The 22,083-nt window shown below is 47.3% G+C and overlaps 1 protein-coding gene across 1 annotated transcript in view; it reads left to right on the top strand.

The window, feature by feature from the left end:
- Positions 1 to 215: 215 nt before the first annotated feature.
- LOC125117016 ((E2-independent) E3 ubiquitin-conjugating enzyme FATS-like) overlaps positions 216 to 22,083 on the top strand; it is a 48,368-nt gene continuing 26,500 nt past the window's right edge. The window contains exons 1-3 of the mRNA XM_047762691.1: positions 216 to 358; positions 3,133 to 4,255; positions 10,076 to 10,138. Of these exons, the coding sequence (XP_047618647.1) occupies positions 3,160 to 4,255; positions 10,076 to 10,138 (1,159 nt within the window). The 5' untranslated portion in view covers positions 216 to 358; positions 3,133 to 3,159. The remainder of the gene's footprint in view (positions 359 to 3,132; positions 4,256 to 10,075; positions 10,139 to 22,083) is intronic.

Raw genomic sequence — 22,083 nt, 5'->3', positions numbered from 1 at the left:
TGGGAGGATTGGGTTAAAGTCAAACTGCCAGGTCAACTTCAGTTTTCTCGTATTCGACTGCAGGAGGTGGGGGAGGGGAGGGGAGGGGCAGCCGAGCAGAGGGCGGGGCCTCCCGCAGGCAGGTGGTGCTCAGCACAGCCTGCCCTGCAAGCAACTGGAAGCTTTAAAAAGCACGGACGGCCCCACCCCCAAGGCTTTGGAGGTAATTGTGGGAGATGGAGCCTGCGCCTTGGGGTTTCACAAGCTCCCAGGTTACTTCGCGCGTGCAGTCTGGGCTGAGAACCGCTGGAGAGGAGGCCCAACATTGAAAGAGGAGGTTTCAAGCAGAGCCTGGCTCGGGTTGGCCATCTGGAAAAAGGTAGCCGTGATATTTCGGTTTCTCAAAGAATAGATTTTAAGAGGATGCTCTGACCGTGTCTTCTTCTTCTCCTGTCTCTTGTCATCTTTGGAATTTGCAACTTACCACGTATCTTTAACTAGAACAACGGGTAAGGTGATGGAGGGTGCCCTGAAAACAGGAAAACAAGGGAAAAACTAGCAAAGATGTTCGTTTTCCCGTGTCTAACAGTAAGGACGCAATGAGCCTTGGGTGCTCAAGTCACAGGCAAGGTGTCCAAAGTCCAGTGGAGGGAAGCATTCCACTAGTTGAGTAAATGAATATTAATTCTGCTCTAATGAAAAGGAAGGAGCCCTTGTGCTCCTGAGCCCTTCTTAGAAAAGAGAACAGTTTGCTCTCATCAACCCCGCCCCCCCTCCTTGAAAGGACCAGCAGCCCCATGACTGTCAGTGCTTCTCCAAGTGTTTTTCCTGGGTCACCTACAGCGCAGGGATGTTACAGTGCAGGTGCCTGGGCCCACCCACCCACCTACATGTTGCCAAACTTCAGCCTCTCTTCACCAAATAAGAAGAGTTTCGGGCCAGGGAGAAAGGAGTAGCTTTTATTGCTCTGCCGAGCAAAGGAAGCCACAGCAGGCTGATGCCCTAAAGACAGTGCCCTCCCTCCTTGGAGAGAAAATAGAAAGGGGTCTTCTCGTTTGGGAGTGGAAAACGGAGCCGCAGGTAAGGATGAGGGTAGACGCAGGCTTGCATTAGTCCTTTTTTTGGAAAACTTCAAAAGCGTCAAAAGCTGGGACCGGCTCTGGTGGTCCTGGGGGCTCTCAGACCTTGACCTCTCTGGAATGAAGGAGGCTTCATCAAAGAGTTAGCGTCTTCCATTCGTTGGAGGTTTTCGTTCAGAAGAGCTCGTGTTCCGTGTATCCCCTGAGGGGGAACCAGGACGTGCCCCAAGGCGGCACAGTAGTCTCTTGGTGGCTCCTCCCTGGTCTCCGCATCCCCTCCCTTCCCTGATTAGCAGCTGTTTGAACCTGCCCTTTGGAATTTAGGGAAGGTCTTGGAGGCTGGATGAGGCCTGTTTCCTACAAACTAGCAATGGGGGACGCAGAAAGGCTTTTGTGCCCGAGAGCCCACAGGGTCTTGCTCTGTTTCACACAGAATCCGAGACTCTGGAGCCTGGGGAACCTGCTCCTGTAACCTCCCGGCTGATTCCAGGCCCCTTGGCGCTTGAGAACTGCTGCATTAGTGCTGGGCTCCAATTTTGCCCTCAGGCTCTCTCCGGAAGGGAAGATTCCGCAGGCCGTGTGTGTTGAGCAGTTACCAGGGTCATTTGGAATCTGTGTGCGCAGTTCATGAAAGAATTCAGGTTTGTTGTTTTCTTTTGGTTTGGTTTGGTTTTTTAAGGGCTGCACCTGCGGCACCTGGAAGTTCTCAGGCTAGGGGTTGAATCGGAGCTGCAGCTGCCAACTTATGCCACAGCCACAGCAATGCCAGATTCAAGCGGCATCTGCGACCTGCACTGCAGCTCACGGCAATGCCAGATCCTTTAACCTACCGAGAGAGGTCAGGGATTGAACCCGCACCCTCATGGGTACTAGACGGGTTCATTACCCCTGAGCCACAAGGGAAACTCCCAAAAGGGTTCATTTTGTTTGAAGCATGTGGAATAATGGACGTCAAAGTGGGGGCTCAGGACCCCGGGAGCACTTACTAGCTCAGTCCTCCAGGTTGCTCTCTGCAGGGCTTGGTGGATGCACAGCATAAACAAAACGAGGACAGAAGGGAGTCCTCTTGCGGGTCGCGACCTGGGTGGATGCTTTATTGAGCATCACAGCACATTGTTTTGGACACACTAGTGATTTACTGTCAGGACATACGATCTGCTCATTAGGAAACGTAAGACACTGAGATCAAAACCTCACGCTTAGGCAGCTGAGCGCAGAACTGCAGCAAAACTGCATCCTGGTCCAGACCTCTCACCTGCATCCCATCCTGTGACGTGATGGTCACCGCGTTAGTCTGGGCGATTGACACGCTCAATCGTTTGGTTTCCATTGTTTCAATTTCTGGACTTTTTCCCTTTTGCCAAGCAATACTTCCTTTTGTTATGTGTAATAAATGTGTAAGGCTGACATGAAATGGATTAAGTTTCAACTACTAAGCAGAAAGAATAAGTTAATTAGATCTTAGGTTTTTTTTTCTTTTTTTTTTAATTGAAGTATAGTTGATTTACAAGGTTGTGTTAACGATTCCTGGTTAAAACCCTGTGATGCCAGGCAAGGGCAAGTGACTGAATCCCAGTCTGCAGCAGCAAACGTGGAGGACTGGGCTGGGATGTGGGACCAAGGTGGGTGTGGGGGGCTCCTTGTAATCACAGTCTTGTTTCCGTGGAGGAGCCCTGACTCCTCCCCCAGGTAACCCCCAGCCCCCACATCCCAGCCCTCCTCCAGCATCCGGTCTTTTCCTTCTCCACGAGGCTGTGAACCTGTCTGTATTCAGATGCTCCTGGATCTGGGGAAGCTGACCCTCGAAATCTGACCATCCCCAGCTACACAAACACCATTAAATAAGCTAAGCGCAGACACCTGGCAGAGAAAACCAATTCCCCAGTCAGAGGTAATCATTTCACAAACAGATGTGGGTTTCCTGCCCCTCCGCTGCTCAGAGGTGGTGGGCATCAGGTGTGGCATGAAAGGCCTTGAAGGAGAAACACTTGAGCCCCCTCTTGGCCCTTGAAAGAGCTCCCTGCCTGCCTTACAATGGGCCGCTGGAACAATTGTGATCTTTTTCCATTTGCAGGGGGCTCTGGCGTCTCAGAACACAAAAATGATTTCATCCGTTGTCATTTCACATCTGATTGATGAAAATAAATCAAAAGAAAATGGAGCCGCGTTGCCTGTGCCGTGTGCCTATTCCACGAAGCCCTCTTTTGCTAATCGCAGCGGTGTCACCATTAACAGGGCATTTGAAATCCTTCCCGGAGGATTAGGAATTCAGACATCTGCGGGGCAGCAAGGACCTGTAACACAGCAGCCACCCCAAGAGGAGAAGCCCTGCGGTGGCTCCCAGAAAGGGTTTGCATCCATCACCATAACGGCCAGGCGCGTGGGCCCCCCCGCCAGCACCCTGGTGTGGGAGGCTGTGGGGGACCCACTCTGGATCAGGTGCAGGGCGCAGGATGCTCTGTTCAGGGACCCCTCCATGCTGGCCAGTGGTACCCATCCACGTCCACATCAGGCACCTTTTGGCTGCCCAGAATTCTCCAGAAACTGCTCTGTGATGGGGCTGAAGGTCCCCGAGGCCCACGCAGGGCTGTGTGAGGGACAGGATTGCTGGATAACCAACGAGGGCAACGGGGGGGACAGTTCTTCTCCAGGCACCCCACGGTTGCAGGTGGAAAAGAGTCCTCTGGTGTTCAGCTCTTGTGTTCATCTCAGAGTGTCCCAGCCGTGTCCAAATTCCATCTACTACCTGGACAGGTCCCTCTCTGTCCCCATCGAGCCCCCTCGACTTGCTGGCCCTAAAACACACAGATCTGTCCTGTCTCTCAACCTGAATTGCAGTTCACACAGACGGACACCAGATGGAGCAGGTGGCACAGTGAACAGAGAGCCAATAAGCGCAGCTCTGATGCCGAAGCCCATGGAGGGAAAGCAGCTCCTCCTGGGCCCTCGCTGGAACCTGGGTTTGCAAGAAAGTTTCTTGGAGGAAAACCCATCACTGGGGAGGGTGCATGTGGGGACCGGCGCGTGTCCTTGGAGAGGCTCTTCTCCATTGGGAAATACAGCATTTACAGCTTCGGGAACTAACCAGATCCCCGGAAGAAAAGAGAAGGAGGACCCAACAGCTCATTGTCCCACCGACAGTCAAGGTCCTGCCAACCAACTGTCCATCCACATCCCCGGCTGGAGCTACGCGGCAGGTGAGTGATGCTCCCATCCTCCCTCGCGCCAAGCGCAGCCCCCTCTGCTTCAGGTAAATGCGCCAGCGAGGTGCATGAGTGAATCTGTCATTTATTCCAAGACGCGGCTCTCAGTAGCTGCATTATCTGCTCCACTCAGAGCTGTCCATCCACAGCTCCGTGCTGGTGTCTGGTTAGGAGAGATTTTCTGTGATGGTCTTTTGTAGATTCAGGAAGGCCTTTCCTCCAATGGTTATTTCCAACAACAGCTCTGGACCACATGTAATGAGTGGGAAACTAGACCCCAAGGTGAAGTTCGTTTGGGCTCTCATGGTTCCAAAACAGGGTGAGAAGAACCAAGGGCCGTCCACTCCCAGATGTTTTGTCCCTTTGGTCCGATCATCTGCGCATCTGGAAACGTCCAGAGGGCTGCCCTTTTACCTGCCCATCGGGTAGTTGATATTGATGGGTTGGCCTTAGAAACCAGACCCCAGTGCCCTGTAATGTGCGTCTGTGTGTAAGTGTGTAGTAATTGTGGGACATGTTCAAAACGAGGCAAACTGGAGACTCCCCCCCCCCCACGCCACACAGCAAGAGCAGCAGTTTTCTGTTTCTGTCATTGTGTTTCGGGGCAGATCACTGGGATTTGTCGCCTTTCACCATTGCCAGGTCAAGCAGAATCCCCAAGGTCAGCTGTCCTGGGCACCCTTCACCTTTCTTGGGAGATTGGGGTTGTGAGGGGAGTAAGCCTTGGCCAGAGGCCAGATGTCTCTCCTTCTCTGTGTAAACTTCCGACTTTCAGCTCTACTTTCTGCAGGAGACTGGTTTATGAATTAGTGACTTTCCACTTGGGGGAAATATTTAAAGACAGTAGTAAAATTGAAAAAGCAGCATATGCATAGTAATTTTACGGTGCAATTTTTGTCCATTAAAAGCTTTATTAATTAATAAAAATGACTGTAAACCATTTTAAAGCTATAATGTGCATAGAAATGTTAAATGATGTAATTAATTTTAACAAGTGTATATATATTGGATGCTCGGAGATTTTTGAAGGAATTTGACATGCCTTGCAGATTGATTAGGGACCGTCAAATGCCTCCGAGCCGTGCAGCCTTATGGCAGGAGAGGAAATGGAAGCAGCTGCCAGGGTTGCGAAGATGGGCCTCACTTTGGTTTTTAAAGAAATCGCTCAAGCCAGCCATTTCTTCTTCCTTTCTGATGGAGAGTCTGGAAATATACTGCCTACACTGTTGCCTGCTTCCCATTGAAGCACACCTTAGTCTTTGTCCTCCTGGTATTGAAATGATCGTTTGGATTCTTAGCACTTTCTTCAAAAGATGCTTAAAAATCACTAGAGCCAGGTCACAAACACTTATCTCGGAGGAGCATGAGCAGAGAAAACTGCCCCATCTTGTTTGGGCTTTGGCACGGAGCAGATCTTTGATTGTGCGTGTGTGAAACAACTGCTCGTGTAACCGATTTTCTCAGGCAAAGAGTGTGCGTTCATTTCTACGTCCCTTGGGCCTCAGAATAGCTCTCATCCCAGAGAGTCAGATCTGCAGCATTTGAGTGGCTCTACGTCCCGTGGCCTCATCCTACCACTGGAGGAAGGAGAGATTTCGTGGAAACCGGATCACATTTTTAGCATTGCTGATCTATTATTTTGCAGCACACTGACCCTGGAGCAGCCACACTAACTGATCCTGTTTCCTCATCAGGAAACTGCAGAGGGGAGGGACTCGGTGTTCTCCCAGGTCTTCTTAAGCTTGCAGAACTTGCTGCTCTGTCTTTCTGACGTGAAATCTGTCAGGGAAAGAGGTTGCATGAGACTCTGGTCCCTTAGTCTTAAAGTTCAGAGCTGTACTCTGATTAGACCCCTAGCCCGGGAACCTCCATATGCCACGGGTGCAGCCCTAAAGAACAAAAACAAACAAACAAAATGTTCAGATCTGTAGAATCTTGGGTTTGCTGTTTGGGACACATGCCTCAGTGTTTGCAAATGCGCGTGCATGCGCACGCACACACACACACACACACACACACATCCGTCCCTGTACTGGTGTGTGCTCTCACTCAGAAACTCATTTACAATAGAATGTATTTCTTCCCAGGTGACAAGAAAGCACTTCTTGTCCACACTATGGAATTCTTGGCTGAAATTTATAAGCAAAACCCTGGATTCTAATGACCTCAGTCGGTTCCTGGCATAATCCACACAAGGCTTCAAGGGTGAGCTCTCTGACCTTCAGTCTTGACAAAGCTTTGTAGCCCTCACTGCATGTGCTTTCTGACAGGGGCAATGCTTATTAAATCTCCAAGGAACTGTTTGTATTTTTCCCTCTGAAGCTGGGATCTTGGCTGAGGCATTCTTGACAGCCTCCCGTGGCTACACTTGCTATTAGGGATCTTCCTACTCCGTCATTGCTGAATCTGATTCTTTTTATCTGAAGGCTTCCAAAATACCGAATGAGCAGTATCCTTGCTGGCTGACTTAGTGATGCTCAGCTGCAAGGTAGGTGCAATCTGGATGATTCTGCAAATGGAGGCAAAGCAATTTTAGCTCTAGTCATTAGGTCATCAGACAGAGAGTCCTATAAATTGCATTCTTGAATGAGCATCCAGACCACGCACCCAGAAAGATTACTAAGATTAGGGAAAATGGGACACCATCAAATGCATTTTGTGGTGCCGATTGGCCATGTCTGCTGGGCTGTAGCCTTCTAACAGACCTGGCGGTACCTGCTCTCTTTTCAGAGGCTGAGGATTTAGAAATTGGTTCCCTCTTGTTCATTTCCTCAGTCCTGGTATGTTTATTACTCACACCTCCACTATTAGAAGCATCCTGCTATCACCTGCTAGATGGGCTTTGTACAGATCCCAGCATCTGTTGTGAGGAAGAATTGATTCCATCGCCATCATCCTACCAATACCCACAACACATACTGTGGAAATCTCAGATGCCTGGCTCTGGGCTGCAACCATTGTATTCATTGCTTCGAGTCACCCACAGCCTCCTGTAAAGAGAATATCGTCGTTCCTATTTTGCAGGCAGGACAGATGAGGCTTGAAGCTTAATTTGCCCAAGCCCACCTGGCCATGAGGCGCCAGAGCTGAGAGCAGTCCTGTGTGCTTGCTCCCGCTGGGCCATCCTGGTCCCCACGTTAGGATGGTGAGGATTCTCAAGGGTGGGCCCCCATCTCCACTATCACTTTCCAAGGTGATGTTTGAAGACCACTCCTGGGCAGGCAATACCAGCATTTGGTGCCCAGTTACCCTGGTAGAATCTATTAGGAGAGAAAGCCACACAGTTAATTTCTAATTAAATGTAACCAGCCATGTCATTTGATGCTGTTAAAACGTACTGGCTCAGAAATCCTTCCCAGCCTGAAATCCATTCTTCTATGTTCTGTAGGGTACACAGGATCGGTCTGCGTGTTTGTCTTCTCACTGGGTGTTGCATATCTAAACCAGTATTGGCAGTTTCCTTTCACATTCAAGGCCCGGATCTGAGGCTTTCCCCTATTCCCAAGACCCCCAGGTAGACGGTGCAGAACCGCGTGGTTGGGTTAGATGCTTCAGGGAAAGACACAGCTGCGTGGCACAGTTTGCCCCCATCCCCCTGCTGCAGACGCTGATGCTGTGTGGACCCTCTGTCTTGGAATTGCCGGGTCTGCACAGGCTTCACTGGCGTTGGTCTGAGAAGTCCCCAGTGGGGTTTACTATCACTAGTGGCCAGAGGTGGGGATGGCAGGGGAGGGGCAAACCCTTGCCGGGTCACCAAGTGACTAGTGTGTCTACTAGGGTTGTTACTCCATCATCTAATACATTAGTCCTGAGGTTTATTTCAGGCAGAGACCCCTTAGACCATCCAGGGGAAGATTACATGGCATTACATGTGTACATGCCACGTGGACCACCGACACCTGCCCGACACCCAGCTCCCCAGTCCCATGAAGACTTCTTACCAGTGAGGCCGGAAGACATGCCAGGAACCCTTACTTAAAAATGTGATCTCCCTCCCTTCCTTCCTTCCTTCCTTCCTTTCTATGGCTGCACCCGTGGCATATGGAAATTCCCAGGCTAGGGGTTGAATTGGAGCTGCAGCTGCTGGCCTGCGCCACAACCACTGCAAGACAGGATCTGAGCTGCATCTGCAACCTACACCACAGCTTATGGCATCACCGGATCCTTAACCCACGGAATTAACCCTTAACCCAGGGCTAGGGATCGAACCTGCATCCTCGTGGATTCTAGTCGGATTCATTTCCACTGAGCCGCAACAGGAACTCCCTGATTTTTCTTTAATGGTGTAGAACTGGGGAAAAAAAATTTTTTTTTCTTTGTAAAAGGATAGGAAGCAATTATATTAGGCTTCCCAGGCCATGCGGTCTCCTTAGCAGCTACTCGGCGCTGCCCTTGCTGAATGAAAGCAGCCACAGATGATGCATAAATATGTGAGCCTGGCTGTGTTTCAATAAAACTTTATGTACAGAAACAGGCAGTGGGCCCGATTTGGTCTGCCGGCCATAATTTGCCTGCTCCTTATCCTCTGTCGTCTAAGACGTGACCCCATTGGCCAGTGTTTCATGTTGGAGTCTCTGGAAATCCAGCTCTGGGGTGGAGATGAGTGGACACTTATTGCAGAGCGCTCGTGGAAAGGACGCTCGTGGATGGGAGTGGAAAGCAGGGCTGGGCAGAGAACAGAGACTATATCTGTGATATAGTGGTGAGGAAAGCCCAAGGCGACTCTGACTTTGGGCTGGCCCTTCAGAGTTATTCTGATTGGAGGCCAGAGCACTGGGCCTTTATACCCCTGGGAAGAGGATGTGACCTTGGGCCAGTCTGCCAGCTGCCAAGGTCGTGCTGGACAGTTGAGGGCCATTTTCCTATAGGCCCTCCAGCAGCAAGGGGTCTACACCTTTCCTTCTCAGGAGGGTCCGAGAGCCTCTCAGCTGCCCGTTCTGCCAGCTAATCTTCCCTGTCCACTCTGTGGCCTGCGGAATCTTTCTAAAACAAGTCAAGAATTTTGCAAGGTTGGACCGGGGGCTGTGGGGTATGGGCCTTAGCACCTGTGTGCAGAGAATTCCACTGTCCCACCCTGGACGTTCATTGTCTTGTGTTTGTTTATTTGTGCTTGTTTTTGACAGGCACTCCACACATCTAAGCACCTTTTATTACTCTGGATTGTGTACTCTTCGCCGCCCTGCTCCCCAAAGGCACCCGCTTCTCTTTCTGCCCTTGCCCTGCTATTCCCTTTGCCTACGAAGCCCCCTTCCCTGCAAGCAGGCTCTGGTTCTTCCCAGGCCTTTTTCTTTTCTTTTCATCTCACCCACAGCATATGGAGTTCCCAGGCCAGCGGTCAGACCTGAGCTGCAGTTGCAACCTAGGCTGCGGCTATGACAACACAGGATCCTTTAACCCACTGTGTCCAGCTGGGGATTGAACCTGTGTCCCAGTGCTACAGAGATGCCACCAATCCTATTGTGCCACAGCGGGAACTCCCTTCCGAAGCCTTCGGCCGTTCGCCTGGAGCGTTGCTTTTGCCCCGGGAAGGCTCTCACACTTCCCCGACTGGTCCTACCCTTGTCATCTATTCATTCACTCAGCAAATGTATGTGGAACAATCGAGCAGGAGTGGTGACTGGCAAGAGGGTGGCCGTGGTGCCGAGACATGGTCAGATTCTCAGACTGTGCAGAAGGTAAAGCCCACACGGTTGCCACTGATGAACGATCGGGTGGGGTGACGGGTCCCTGGTGATGGGCAGTGCCCGCGTGTGTCTAACTCTGCGGGTCCCAGGCTGCCTCCAGTCTGACGGGGACGTGTCCACCCTGTTCCAGGGGCAGCCAGCACTCAGGCCGACACCGTGCACCCTCCTGCCATGGGAGGTTTTCGAGGACCAGGTGAGCAAGCCTGGGCCTCTGCCCTCTTGTTGGGCAAGTTTAAGAGGAGAACGAGGCCGAATGAGCTTTTGTGTCCATTTGTTTTGTTGTTAACGGCCAGGGAAGCCAGGGAGGATTCAATTCAGCTGACAAATGGACAATGAAATGGGACCCTGGGGACACAGTGACAGCTGAGATCAGGGCTGAGCAAACCTCCACCTGTTCTGCCAGTTCCACTGGAACGCAGCCAGGCTGGTGCAGTCACATGTCCTGTGGCTGCTCTTGCGATGCAGCAGAAGCGCTGAGTAGTTGAGACGGACCGTGTGGCCCACACAGCCTGCGGTGTTTACTGTCTGGGCCTTTGCAGAAGAGGGGTGAGCCCTGGGGGCCCGGGCAGGTCTCCGTTTCTTGTCTGTGGAAAGAGAGAACTAGACCAGATTATATTTTGAACTTGTCTCCCCTTGTTCGTCCATTTATTCGTTTTTCCGACTCTGGTCTCCTGTCACAATAGCTGTTGAGACAAATGTGATTTTCGGGTAAGAAAGATGCTCAGAGTCAGAGGGCAAAGCCCTCATCCTTGACCTCCGTAACCATGTTTTTTGGATTCCTCTCTGCCTTTTCTTTTCTTCCTTTTTTTTTTAACTTTAAAATTAAAGTACCATTGGTTTATAATGTGCCAACTTCTGCTATACAGCAAAGTGATCCAGTCACAAACATATATATATTGCCTTTCTTATGTTATCTTCCATCATGGTCCATCCTGAGAGATTGGATAGAGTTCCCTGGGCTGTACAGCAGGCCCTCATCGCTTATCCGTTTTAAATCTAATAGTTTGCATTTACTAACCCCAAACTCCCAATCTGTTCCACTCTCTCCCCCTCCCTCTTGGCAACCACAAGTCTGTTCTCTCTGTCTGCAAGTCTCTCTTTTTATAGATGGTTCACTTGTGCCATATTTTAGATTCCACGTATAAGTGATATCATGTGATTTTTTTTTTCTTTCTCTGTCAGACTTCAGTTAGTGTGAGAATCTCTAGGTCCATCCATGTTGCTGGAAATGGCATTATTTCATTCTTTTCATGGCCAAGTAATATTCCACTGCATATATACACGGCGTCTTTGTCCAGTCCTCTGTTGAACATTTAGGTTGCTTCCATGTCTTGACTATTGATTCTTCATGGGTTTCAATCCACTTGCTCCTCCCTAAAAGTCCGTGGGGGATAGGAACATTATTTACCTTTATTTTCCAGCTAATTTCGTGGGGGTGGGGTAGACTCTGTGCTCATGCACCAGACTGTGCTCCCATGGCCTCCTGATGGAACAGATAGCACATCCCAGGTCACCGCTGTCACCTGTCTACTTAGATTTTTCCCACTCTTGGTATGGGTGCCCGTACTTCCTGGACCCCAGGCTCACATGTTGGAGTCATCTTTGAACTCTTCCTTCTTCTCCCATCTTTGGTAAGGTGGAAAGTCCTCATGCCCACCCCTTGGTCCATAGCTGCTGTCCTCACTCAAGCCTTTAGTATCGTCCTGAAATTTCTAAACAGATGTATTTTCATGACTATAAAATTAATGCATTATAGGCAGCCAAGAAGAACAAACAAACAAACAAAAAAACAAAATAAAAAGCTCATGTATCCATGAGAATGCAGGTTTGATCCCTGGCCTTGCTCAGTGAGTTAAGGATCTGGTGTTGCAGTGAGCTGTGGTGTAGGTTGCAGACTCAGCTTGGATCCCCTGTTGCTGGGGCTGTGGTATAGGCCGGTGGCTACAGTGCTCATTCAACCCCTAGACTGGGAACCTCCATATGCCATGGGTGCAGCCCTAAAAAGACAAAAAAAAAAAAGCTCAGTACCCTCAAATAGTCATGGTTTATGGTTTGATATATTTTCTTCCATTTGCTTTCTGTGCATGTCTCTTTTTTCTTCTAAACAGCTAAGATCTTGCTGCATATGTAATTTCCCTCTGGGTCTCTGCCACTTAGCACTACATCATAAATTTTTCCTGATATTAGCAGTACTTTACAAAGATAACTTTTATTGACTATGAAATGGTGTGTTTTACGGATATATCATAGTTTATTTCTTTACTGTTGGTCCTTAAAGTAGCTTCTCGGTTTTCACTTTTCAGAGTAAAATTAATGGGAATCCTTGGTGCAGAAGGCTTTTCTGTAGGCTGGATTTTTTTCAAAGATTTTGAAAAAAATCTTTGCAATGAGTTGTCTCAACCTTTTTAAGGTTCTTGACACACATGCCAAATTAGACTCCAGGGGAAACCTGGGCAAAGGCCTTTGCCATGTGTGCTTGGCCAGAATTAACCGTTTCTTTGCAAATCTTTGCAAATTTCCGGATGGCAAATGCTGCTCTGCTGTGGTTTGAGCTGGCATCTCTGGTTGCTAGTGAAAGGGAATGTTTTTGCTTCATGATTCCAGCTTCTCACCTTGACCTTGGCCATAAGCTGACTCAGTGACCACCCCCAGCCCAGTGTTCCCTTCCCTCACTAGGCCTTGGAGGTATCAACACTGGGGGCCAGAGGACTCTGTTGCAGGGGCGGTCTGTGCATGTGGGATGTTTAACAGCCTCCCTGGCCTCTACCCAGTAGATGCCAATAGCTGCCCGCCCCCCGTGACGCACAGATGTCTCCAGACTATCTGCGTTGTGGGGGAGATGACAGAGTCCTCCTTGGTTGAGAACCCTTGGCTGGCCCTGTGCCCCTGCCTCCTGACAGCCCACCGATGCTGTGGACCCTCCGTTTGGCCGTCTCCTTGCTCACCAGACTGTGACCTGGCCGCAGGCATCTCTGTAGCTCTACCTCTCAAGGACCTGCTGCGCAGGAATATTATTGCCTGGAAGGTGATGGATTCACTACGTCCTGGGGCCCATTTTCCTTCTTCTAGACCGCCTCGGACTGAAAGTCAGCACCCAAGTGTGGGTCAGTGGCGCTGAGCTCTCCGCGTGCAGTCGTGAGCCCTGGCACACAGCCCTTTCTCAGGAGCTGGGTGCTGGGCAGAGGATGACCCAGCAAAGCCTTGCTGATGTCAGGGTCACTTCAAGGCTCGCCGCCTTTCCTTCTGAAACCACTTCTCCCCATGGTCATATCCAGAGCCTCCCTGGCCAGGAAAGGGTGGGGAGCCAGGTAAGACTCTCCGTCCAGAGGTAGGTTTTGAGAAGGAGAGGGAGAACTATGGCATCCCCACTTGGTTTTAAAATGGAGGAAAAAGTTTCGAAATACTGTCTCTCTCCAAGAACTCAGTAAGAATAGCCAAGTATCGTTGTGGTGCAGTGGAAGTGAACGTGACTGGTAACTATGAGGTTGCGGGTTCCAGCCCTGGCCTTGCTCAGTGGATTAAGGATCCGGCATTGCCATGAGCTGTGCTGTAGGTTGCAGACTCGGCTCAGATCCCACGTTGCCATGGCTGTGGTGTAGGCCGGTGGCTACAGCTCGGATTTCACCCCTAACCTGGGAACCTCCATGTGCTGAGGGTGTGGCCCTAAAAAAACAGTCAAGTACTGTCATGGAAGAACTTTATTATCCTTCAGGTGGTCAAATTTAATGTTGAACATTGTTGCAAAATGTTTAGCGGGTTTTTGGTTTGTGCCTGTTTATTTGGGTACCTTGATGAGACCATACCTTCCCCCCACCCCCGTCACCTTGGATATGATGTTCTGAACATTCCCCGGAGTCCGCCTGGTCTTTAAACGATGCTGGTGTCAGCCACACCCGCTGTCTCTCCGGAGAAAAGAGCTTTCCTCTTTCGGAGTTCACTCCTTCAGTTGTAGGAAGGCTTGTGTCTTCATGTTGTTTGGGAAACGGTCCTTCTAGTAGGCTCCTTGCTCAGGTCTGCCAGGATAGATTAAGAGAAATGAATTCAAGGCCTGTAGCACCCTAATAGGCTAAGGGTCTGATCTTTTAAATTATACAACTGCACACCCACCCTCTATACATGAATGAGAAACAGTGACAAAAACCACTGTGGATTTGGGCATGAGGTCCATGTGGGTTTCCATTCAGACGCTGCTATTTGCTGACCTCCATGAGGTCATTCACCCGGGGAGCCCTGGGCACTGGTGGGAAGTCAGCACATTTCATGATTATCGTCTTCAGTATCACTGGTGCTGTCTGCAGGGAGTTAATCTAGACATGGTCTTAGGAAGAGGAAGTGGTAGGAACGTTCTATAAGGAAAAGTTTTCCAGATAGGGATGACCCTGGAAAAAATTAGGGAAATGGGGGAAATAGGTAGTGCGTTTACTTATTCCTTCAGCTTGATGATTTCTTTTTCTTTTTCTTTTTCTGCTATTTTCCCAACTATTTTAAAGCAGAAGCTCAGATTCTTCCAAAACACGTAATTTTATTTTTAGAGTTACTAACTGGCTTTAGAGAATAAGAGATGAAAGATAGGGAGTTCCCGTCGTGGCGCAGTGGTTAACGAATCCGACTAGGAACCATGAGGTTGCGGGTTCGGTCCCTGCCCTTGCTCAGTGGGTTAATGATCCGGCGTTGCCGTGAGCTGTGGTGTAGGTTGCAGACGTGGCTCGGATCCTGCGTTGCTGTGGCTCTGGCATAGGCCGGTGGCTACAGCTCCGATTCGACCCCTAGCCTGGGAACCTCCATATGCCGCAGGAGCGGCCCAAGAAATAGCAAAAAAGACAAAAAAAAAAAAAAAGATAATGATAGGACCAGCCCATAAATTCACCTTCAACTATGGGGTCCAGGTAGTTTGTGGTTAAATGCAGAAGTCTTCTGCACATTGTTGTCACAGGGTCACTAGTTTCCCGTGTCAGGTGACAGCCATGTGAAGGCATTACTGTGGCTGCAGTACCATGGTTCACATAAGGGGATTCTAGTGATTCTGCAGGGTTCAGTGGTTGTCATCAGAGTGTAGAAAAGGTGTCCTTAATCAGGGGAGGGGGCATCAGACATACGGAGGATGCTTTTTAAAAAATGCTTGTGTTGGACCCCATACTGGAATCTGAGTCGGTGCCCACTTGGTTAAGAGCTCTGTTTGAAGGTCGTAAGGAAGGAAAATTTACTTTCCCTCCACCCCTCAAAGCTCTCTCTGGGGCCCCTATCACCAAAGACAGGTTAGCAAGAGGAAAACAAACAGAAATTGATAGCACGTGTTCCCCGTAGGTACATGAGCGATAACCAGAGGAAAATGAGTTAACTCAAAGCAGTGGTTTAGAACTCTGTCTGACATGGCATCTCCAACAAAGAACAGTAATATCAGGACAAAGGAAAGCAGTTTGGGGCTTCCAAGGTTGTCAATGGGGGAGGGTAACTGTGTGGAAGAAACTAAGTGTAAATGATGAAGGCTAGTTAGTAAAATTTGTTATGTTAATTGTTCGGGTGCTGTTTCTCTCAGTTGCTTTTCGCTGAAAATAATCCTTATGCCAAGTGATGTATTTGGGGGTGGCACGTTGTGCTACTCTTCAAGGACAGTCCTGTCCTGCAGGACAGCGTGTCCCTTCTACTCTACATATTGACTCTCACTACTTAGGGGTAATTGTCAGGCTTTCAAGGCTGACATCCCCCAGGTTTCTTGGGGCAGGCGCACAGCACATGTTTTTTTTTTGCGGGGAGCGCAGCCTCTGTCATGGCACTTACGGTTAGAACCTACTCCCTCACATGTCTGCTCTTTCCCACTCTGATTTTTGAGATAAATGATCTGAAAGAACATGAAAACACACAGTCTGGGGGAAGAGCATATAGACTGGCCCCATAGGCAGTGATTGCCTATAGGGTCAGAAGTTAAAAACAAACACAACAAAAATTCAGATTTTCTTTTTTTTTTTTTTACAATTTTTTTTTAAATTTTATTTTCCCACTGTACAGCAAGGGGATCAAGTTATCCTTACATGTATACATTGCATTTACATTTTTTTCCCCCACCCTTTGTTCTGTTGCAACATGAGTATCTAGGCATAGTTCTCAATGCTACTCAGCAGGATCTCCTTATTCTAAGTTGTGTCTGATAATCCCAAGCTCCCGATCCCTCCCACTCCCTCCCTCTCCCATCAGGCAGCCACAAGTCTCTTCTCCAAGTCCATGATTTTCTTTTCTGTGGAGATGTTCATTTGTGCTGGATATTAGATTCCAGTTATAAGTGATATCATATGATATTTGTCTTTGTCTTTCTGGCTTATTTCACTCAGTATGAGATTCTCTAGTTCCATCCATGTTGCTGCACATGGCATTATGTCATTCTTTTTTTATGGCTGAGTAGTATTCCATTGTGTATATATACCACATCTTCTGAATCCAATCATCTGTTGATGGACATTTGGGTTGTTTCCATGTCCTGGCTATTGTGAATAGTGCTGCAATGAACATGCGGGTGCACGTGTCTCTTTTAAGTAGAGTTTTGTCCGGATATATGCCCAAAAGTGGGATTGTGGGGTCATATGGAAGTTCTATGTATAGATTTCTAAGGTATCTCCAAACTGTTCTCCATAGTGGCTGTACCAGTTTACATTCCCACCAACAGTGCAGGAGGGTTCCCTTTTCTCCACAACCCTTCCAGCACTTGTTATTTGTGGATTTATTAATGATGGCCATTCTGACTGGTGTGAGGTGGTATCTCATGGTAGTTTTGATTTGCATTTTCTTAATCCGTTTTCAGTTAGTTGAAGCATTTGTATAGATTTGCACCATTTCGGCCTTTTGTAGAACTGGCTTTGTTTTCATTGTGTTTTGGTCTTGGGTCACGAGCCTACATTAAAGCTGTGGGTCGTCCATGTTACATAATTTCATTGACGTGGCCCTTCAGGAATAGAAATCTCCACTCTTCCTCTTCCTGGAGTTGGGCACCTTCTGAGCATCTCTGGTTCTTAACCTCACAGAGGACTTGACCCTTGCCGCTCCTGATGTTTCTCCTTCTACCGCGTCTGTTAGATGATTCAGAACCGCCTTGGAGGGCCATCTCTTGCCTATCTGCAGAGAGCCAAGGTGATATTTGGTGCTCTGACTTTGTTTTGTCTTTCCCACTTCGAAAGGTACAAGCTGGCTGAAATGAAGGGGTGAAGTATGTAAAGTTCTACTGCAAATCTGCTCCCTCCTTGGGCCAGAAGCTAACGTGAAGGGCCAGGCTTGCAGAGCTGGAGAAAGCAATATGGAATCTTTGGCGTATGTTCAGCAGATAAATGGCTCTGGTGTTCTAAGTAGATGGGGAATATCCATTCTTAAGGAGAGGTGATTTTGATTAGATGACCCATATAGATAGTGAATAGGTGCCTGAGTTTCTGTGGCATCCTGTCCTGCATTCTCATAAATACACGTGTGTGTGTGTGTGTGTGTGTGTGTGTGTGTATAAGACCATGTGACCCACTGTAAACCAGGAAAAGTAGCCAAGGAGCTGTGGAGATGGAGCACCGGAGGCTGGGAGAGGGGTCCCTGAAATGCACTGAACATCACAGGGTGGTGCATTGGGAGATGCAGCTGAGCGAGACACCAGGGGGAATCCGTGATGATGTGATTTGTGGCGGCGAAGCTCGTCGCGATTCTCTCAGCCGCAAGGACCCCTGTAGTTGCTGGCACTGCTGGTCCCACTGTGGTTTCTCTCCAGGGCTGAAATATCTGTGAAAATGCTGCGTAGCAAAGGGCGTAAATGTACTCAGCTTCTTCTTTGATGCCATTGCTTTCGTAATGTTTTTCCTCCCTCTTATTGAAAAAGTAAAGCATGCACCTTGTAAGAATTAAAACATAGATAAAAGCGTAAAGGGGAAAATAAAAACCAGCCAGCAGAGTGCCCTGGTTAAGGATCTGGCCTTGTTTAAAAAACTTAAAACCAACCATAACCCCACTACTCACAGACAATATCACTCTTAATGTTTCAATAGACCTTCCCAAAGAGATTCCTCGGATCCTCTCATATATGTCACAAGCTTTTCTTTTTTAAACATTTTTTCCTTAAACAGAGGTTGATACAAAGCATCACTCTAGAGGCTGCTTTTTCTCAGCAATGGATTCTCAAGTTCCCTTTCATATCCTCCATATTTCTCTATCCATCATTTAATAATGACACAGGCTTCCATTGCAAAGATTTATTTAAGCTATTTTTTTTTTAATTTTCTTCAATAGATTGTTTTCATTTGTACCTTTTTTATAACAATGTGTCAATAAATGTCCTTGTGGAGGACATTTGTCCTCCACAAAATGTCCTTGTTTGTGGGCATTTTATGTGATTTCTTTCAGCCAGATTCCCAGAATTTCTGGGTGAAAGGAGAGGTACAATTTTAGGGCTCTTCAATATAGATTTACAAATGATACTCTGCAATGGTTGTGTCAAGCTACACTATCACTACCTAAATAACGGCTGCCTGGAACACACAAGCACTGGGTGTTGACATTACAAAAACTTTCATGCGATTTTGGTAAATGAAAAATAATATTTATGATATACTAATTTGCATTTTTTGATGGAGAAGTTGAACTCTCTTATGTGTTTGTTATACATCGATATTCTTTTGTAAGTTTCCTCTCTATTTTCTTTGACCATTTTTCTTGAGCCTTTTTCCTTTTGAATTTTTATTTAGGCTAAAAATAGCCTTTTGTATTTATATTTTAATGCCGTTTATTATACTTTTTTAAACTTTGGATTTTGAAATGACTTTAGGTGAACAGAAGAATTAGAAAGGTAGTCCGGGGACTCCCTGTATCTCCTGTGTGTATATCTTCTCATAATCGCAGTTCTTTTATCTAAGCCAGGGTTTCTCAACCTCGGTACCGCTCACACCTTGGGCTGGATGATGCCTGGCTGTGGGGGCTGTCTTGTGCATTGCAGTTTCTAGCAGCAGCCCTGGCCTTGAACCATGAGATGAGGGAAGCGCCTCCCCCTTTCTCGCTAGTTTACAAACAGAAATGTCTCTAGACATTTTGCCAAACCTTCCCTGGGGAGCAAAACCGCTTGCATTAGGGATTCCCAGGTCTGAACTAAGCCATGGATGTTGCTGCAGTACTACTAACTATGGACTTGATTCAGATTATACCAGTTTTTTCCCCTCTTGTCCTTTTTCTGCTCCAGAATCCCATCCAGGATACCACGTTGCATTTAGTCATCATGTCTGTTTATGGTAATTTTTGACATTCAGATGTTTTTATTTTCTTAATCCTTTCCCCTTTGTTTTCACTGACGGGCTTCGAATGGCCTCGAGGACATTCCTCTCGAGCTCCTTTATTTAAATCCGTAATCTCTGTGGATATATTTGCTCAGAGGGTGTAAGGTTGGGATCTAGTTTTCATAAATGGTTTCCCAGTTGTCTATGGACTATTGATGGGATGATCCATTATTTCTTTACTCTTTGGAAATGCTAATCAAATATGGAATTTGTGTTTATATAGGATTTTCCTGACGTATGCAGTGGTTTTCTTCTAGAGATGTTCATGCCGCTAGAATGTTATATGACTCACTAGAGCTATTCTGTTACCATGTATGGATTTGAATGGTGGGGAATCTTCCAGATACTCCTCCGTGTGAAATGGTGGCTTTTGATGCTATCTCATAACCACGGGATTCAGGTGGTGAGAGGCTGGCTACCATCATACTTTTTTCAAAGTTTAATTTTATATTTAAAAAATGCCCTCTTGAAGTTCCATTTATGGCTCAGTGATAATGAACCCAACTAGTAGCCATGAGGACATGGGTTCGATCCCTGACTTCGCTGAATGGGTTAAGGATCTGGCGTTGCTGTGAGCTGTGGTGTAGGTCACAGATGTGGCTTGAATCCCAAGTTGCTGTGGCTGTGGTGTAGGCCAGCAGCTGCAGCCCTGATTTGACCCTTAGCTTGGGAACTTCCATATGCTGTGGGTGTGGCCCTAAAAAGACCAAAAAAAAAAAAAAGTAAAAAATGCCCTCTTGAGCTGATCCCACACTCTGCTTGTCGTTAACTGATTAGCTCTATGGAGGTGTAATTTGCTTCCATTGAAGCGCACACATTTTAATGTACGCGTGCATGGAGTCAATTCCACAGTGATATACATACAGAATATTTCTATCACCTCAGAGAAACATTTGGATCCTTTTCAGTCCATTTACACCCTGCTCCAGCCTCTGGAAATCACTAATTTTTTTTTCTGTGTTTATTCTGGCATTTATATAAATTAAAGCAACTTGGGCTTTCTTTGTGTAAGATTTCTTTCACTTGAACTAATTAATGCCTTTGAAGACTTCCATGTCACTGCATCTATCTTTAATTTCTCTCCACAGTGTTTTGGGGTTTTCATTATAAAGATTTTTCATGTATTTTGTTGAAGATATCTTTATTTCATGTTCTGAATGCTATTGTAAATGAATGATACTGGAGTTCCCATTGTGGCTCAGTGGGTTGAGAACCTGACTAGCGTACATGGGGATGCAGGTTAGATCACTGGCCTTTGCACGGTGGGTTGGTTGGGGATCCAGTGTTGCTGCAGGTTGCAGCGTGGGTCACAGACGCAGCTTGGATCTGGTGCTGCTGTGGCTGTGGTATAGGCAGACATCTCCAGTTCTGATTCAGCCCTTGGCCTGGGAGCTTCCATATGCCACAGGTGCAGCTGTCAAAAATAAAATTGGTTTTTTACAAATTTCATTTCCAACTTTTTTTTTCTTTGCTTTTTTAGGGCTATACCTGCAGCATATGGACGTTCCCAGGCCAAGGGGTTAAATCAGACCAGCAGCTGCCAGCCTACGCCATAGCCATAGCAATGCCAGACCTGAGCCTCCTCTGCAAACGACACCACAGCTCATGGCAACACCAGGTCCCTAACTGACTGCGTGAGGCCAGGGATCGAGCCCACATTCTTATGGATACTAGTCGGGTTTGTTTCCACTGAGCCACAACAGAAACTCCTTATTTCTAACTTCTAAAAATTACACATAGAAATACAAATAGTTGAACCCTGACATCTTGTTAAAGCACTTAAGAGTTGTCCTAGTGTTTTTTGTAGATTCCTTAGGATTTTCTCTGTACATGATACTGTTATGAATGAACAAAGTTTTATTCCTTTCCCGTCTTGATACCTTTGATTTATTCCTTTCTTTTTTTTTATAATTTTTTTAATTTTCCCACTGTACAGCAAGGGGGTCAGGTTATCCTTACATGTATACATTACAATTACATTTTTCCCCCAGCCTTTCTTCTGTTGCAACATGATTATCTAGACAAAGTTCTCAATGCTATTCAGCAGGATCTCCTTGTCAATCTATTCTAAGTTGTATCTGACGATTTCTTTCTTTCCTGTTGCACCAGGTAAGACAGAAAAGTCTGGTGTGGACGTGATGAAAGTCAGCATCTTTGGCTTCTTCCCTTGTTCGCTATGAGGACTAGCAGGGGTGGGTGGTGGATGGTAGATTTCATCTACCAGGTTGAGGAAGGTTCCTTCTCTTCCTTATGGACATATCACAACAGTTACCACTGTGATCATTTTTCTGTGGCATTACGTATATTACTCACTTTGTTTTGCAGTCACTCTCAGAAGTGTTTTCACCTTGCAAAAACAAAACTCCATAACCATTAAACATTAGGGACCCTCCCTACGCCTCCGTCCTTGGCAACTACCCTTCTACTTTGTTTCTATGAAGTTGCCTCTTCCAGGTGATACATATCCCCTCCTGGGACTGGCTTATTTCACTGCGTCCTCAAGGTTCGTCCATGTTGTCTCACCGGGCAGCATTTCCTTGTTAGGGCTGAGTAATATTCTATTGGATGGATAATGCCATATTTCGATGGAGCCTGAGATTGCTTCTACCTTTTGGCTGTTGTGAGTAATGCTGCTATAAACGTAGTTATACAAATATTTGGGTCCTGCTTTTAATTCTTTTGGATATCCACCCAGAAGTAGAATTGCCGTATAATGTGTACTTCTATATTTAGTTTTCTGAGGACCCACCATCCTGTTTTCCATAACAGTCACACCGTTTTACATTCTCTCCAGGCTGCCAAGTTCTTCCCGTCCTTTTTTGAATAGCTCTCTGAATGGGTGTAAAGTGGT

Source organism: Phacochoerus africanus, chromosome 15 (genome assembly GCF_016906955.1).
Source record: "Phacochoerus africanus isolate WHEZ1 chromosome 15, ROS_Pafr_v1, whole genome shotgun sequence".
Taxonomy (NCBI): Eukaryota; Metazoa; Chordata; class Mammalia; order Artiodactyla; family Suidae; genus Phacochoerus; species Phacochoerus africanus.
This window is presented reverse-complemented; position numbering and strand designations above follow the sequence as displayed.